This window comes from Austrofundulus limnaeus, unplaced genomic scaffold (assembly GCF_001266775.1).
Source record: "Austrofundulus limnaeus strain Quisiro unplaced genomic scaffold, Austrofundulus_limnaeus-1.0 Scaffold2093, whole genome shotgun sequence".
Lineage (NCBI taxonomy): Eukaryota > Metazoa > Chordata > Actinopteri > Cyprinodontiformes > Rivulidae > Austrofundulus > Austrofundulus limnaeus.
In genome coordinates this window covers 24,837-26,803 of record NW_013954495.1, presented here as the reverse complement: position 1 = coordinate 26,803, position 1,967 = coordinate 24,837, and the positions used below count along the sequence as shown (strand labels likewise).

Genomic DNA, 1,967 nt, shown 5'->3' with positions numbered 1-1,967 from the left:
GGAGGGGGAAATTTGAGGATGTATTCTCTCTATACGTGTTTTAAAACACTATATTTCTTCATTTGTTTCAGAATATTTTGAATAAATGGCCCTATAAAAAATAAAAGATATAGTTTACCTGCCCGGTCAGGCAGGCTTTGGGACACACCCACCTGCCCGACTATGGGTTTTACCTGCCCCGGGCAGTTGGGTAGTAGGATCTGTCGAACCTTGCAGTAGTCTAACAGTTTAAAAAAAAAAAAAAGGCATGAATTTCCATCTCCTGGTCTGAGGCAGACAGCAGAGTTTGGAGAGATTGTGCAGGTGAAAACTACATGTGGAAACCAGATTTTTTACATGTTTATGTAGTGAGAGGTCTGAGTCCAGGCTGACCCTCAGCTTACACACTCTGCTGGACTCCAGGAACCTGGCTGCTCTTTTATCTGTGGGATTTTATTTTCTGGGGCCAGGATCAGGACCTCTGTCTTGTCAGACAGCCACTGGTTTACTTTGGACATGTAACCAATAAGAGACAGTATGTACACAGATGAAACATGTTCAACATGTGCAGACTGTGATGCAGCTGTTATTGTTTGATAAATAACTACAGTCACTGTGTTGTCAGGTTTATTCTCCGGGTCCGTATGGAGACTACAGTGCTTCACCTGCTCACCCCACTCAGATAGTTTACTCTGCWGACGGACAGCCTTATGCTGTGGCTCACCCGTACCCGTACCAGTACCCGTACCAGCACCAGCACCAGTACCAGGGTAAGTACCTGCACATGTGCACAGAGGTATGATGTGTCTGCTGAGTAATGTCTGAATGCAATGGTTGTGTTGTGTAGGTGGATATGTTTCTCCTGGAGTGAACCACGTTGTTATTCAGGAGCGGCAGCGTGACAGTGGTGGAGACATGGCTCTGGGGATGTTGGCTGGAGCAGCTACTGGTCTGGCTCTGGGCTCCTTCTTCTCTGTCTTCTAACGTCACAAGTCCTGACAAGTCACAGCAGGTTTATTTACAGCAGATATATTTACTGTAGATATATTTACTGTAGATATATTTACTGTAGATTTATTAACTGTAGATATATTTACAGTAGATATATTTACTGTAGATATATTTACAGTAGATATATTTACTGTAGATATATTTACACTAGATATATTTACTGTAGATATATTTACAGTAGATATATTTACTGTAGATATATTTACTGTAGATATATTTACAGTAGATATATTTACAGTAGATATATTTACAGTAGATATATTTACAACAGATATATTTACAACAGATATATTTACAGCAGATATATTTACTGTAGATATATTTACAGTAGATATATTTACAGTAGATATATTTACAACAGATATATTTACAGTAGATATATTTACAGTAGATATATTTACAACAGATATATTTACAACAGATATATTTACAGCAGATATATTTACAGCAGATATATTTACAGTAGATATATTTACAGTAGATATATTTACTGTAGATATATTTACAGTAGACATATTTACAGCAGATATATTTACTGTAGACATATTTACAGTAGACATTCTGCTGTCGTCTGTCACAGTGTTATGTATCAGACTAGGATCTGTCAGTAAACTGTATGAAACAGGGCCAACAGCCTGTAAACTCTTTGCTTCTCTGCTCAGTTTCCGTTTTGTTGTTTTAAATTGAAAATAACCAGAATCACAACATTACTGTTAGTTGTCCTGTAAATCACAACATTACTGTTAGTTGTCCTGTAAATCACAACATTACTGTTAGTTGTCCTGTAAATCACAACATTACTGTTAGTTGTCCTGTAAATCCTCTGCGTTCGTTTCAGCACGTCTCATTGGTTTGTATGATGCAGGATTAAGGCCACAAGACAAGATTGTATTTAAAATTACGAGATTTAAGTTGTATTATAATTTCTTTCCTATTATGACTTTAATCTCTTAAAAGTCTTTTCTCATACTTTATTC

At 36.9% G+C, this 1,967-nt stretch overlaps 1 protein-coding gene across 3 annotated transcripts in view; it reads left to right on the top strand.

Annotated features, from left to right (window-relative positions):
- Positions 1–1,961, top strand: part of plekhb2 (pleckstrin homology domain containing, family B (evectins) member 2) — a 6,005-nt gene extending 4,044 nt beyond the window's left edge. For all 3 annotated transcript variants that reach the window (XM_014034390.1, XM_014034389.1, XM_014034388.1), the window contains 2 exons: positions 605–749; positions 827–1,961. In XM_014034390.1, coding sequence (XP_013889844.1) covers positions 605–749; positions 827–963 — 282 coding nt within the window. In that variant the 3' untranslated portion in view covers positions 964–1,961. The remainder of the gene's footprint in view (positions 1–604; positions 750–826) is intronic.
- Positions 1,962–1,967: the final 6 nt, after the last annotated feature.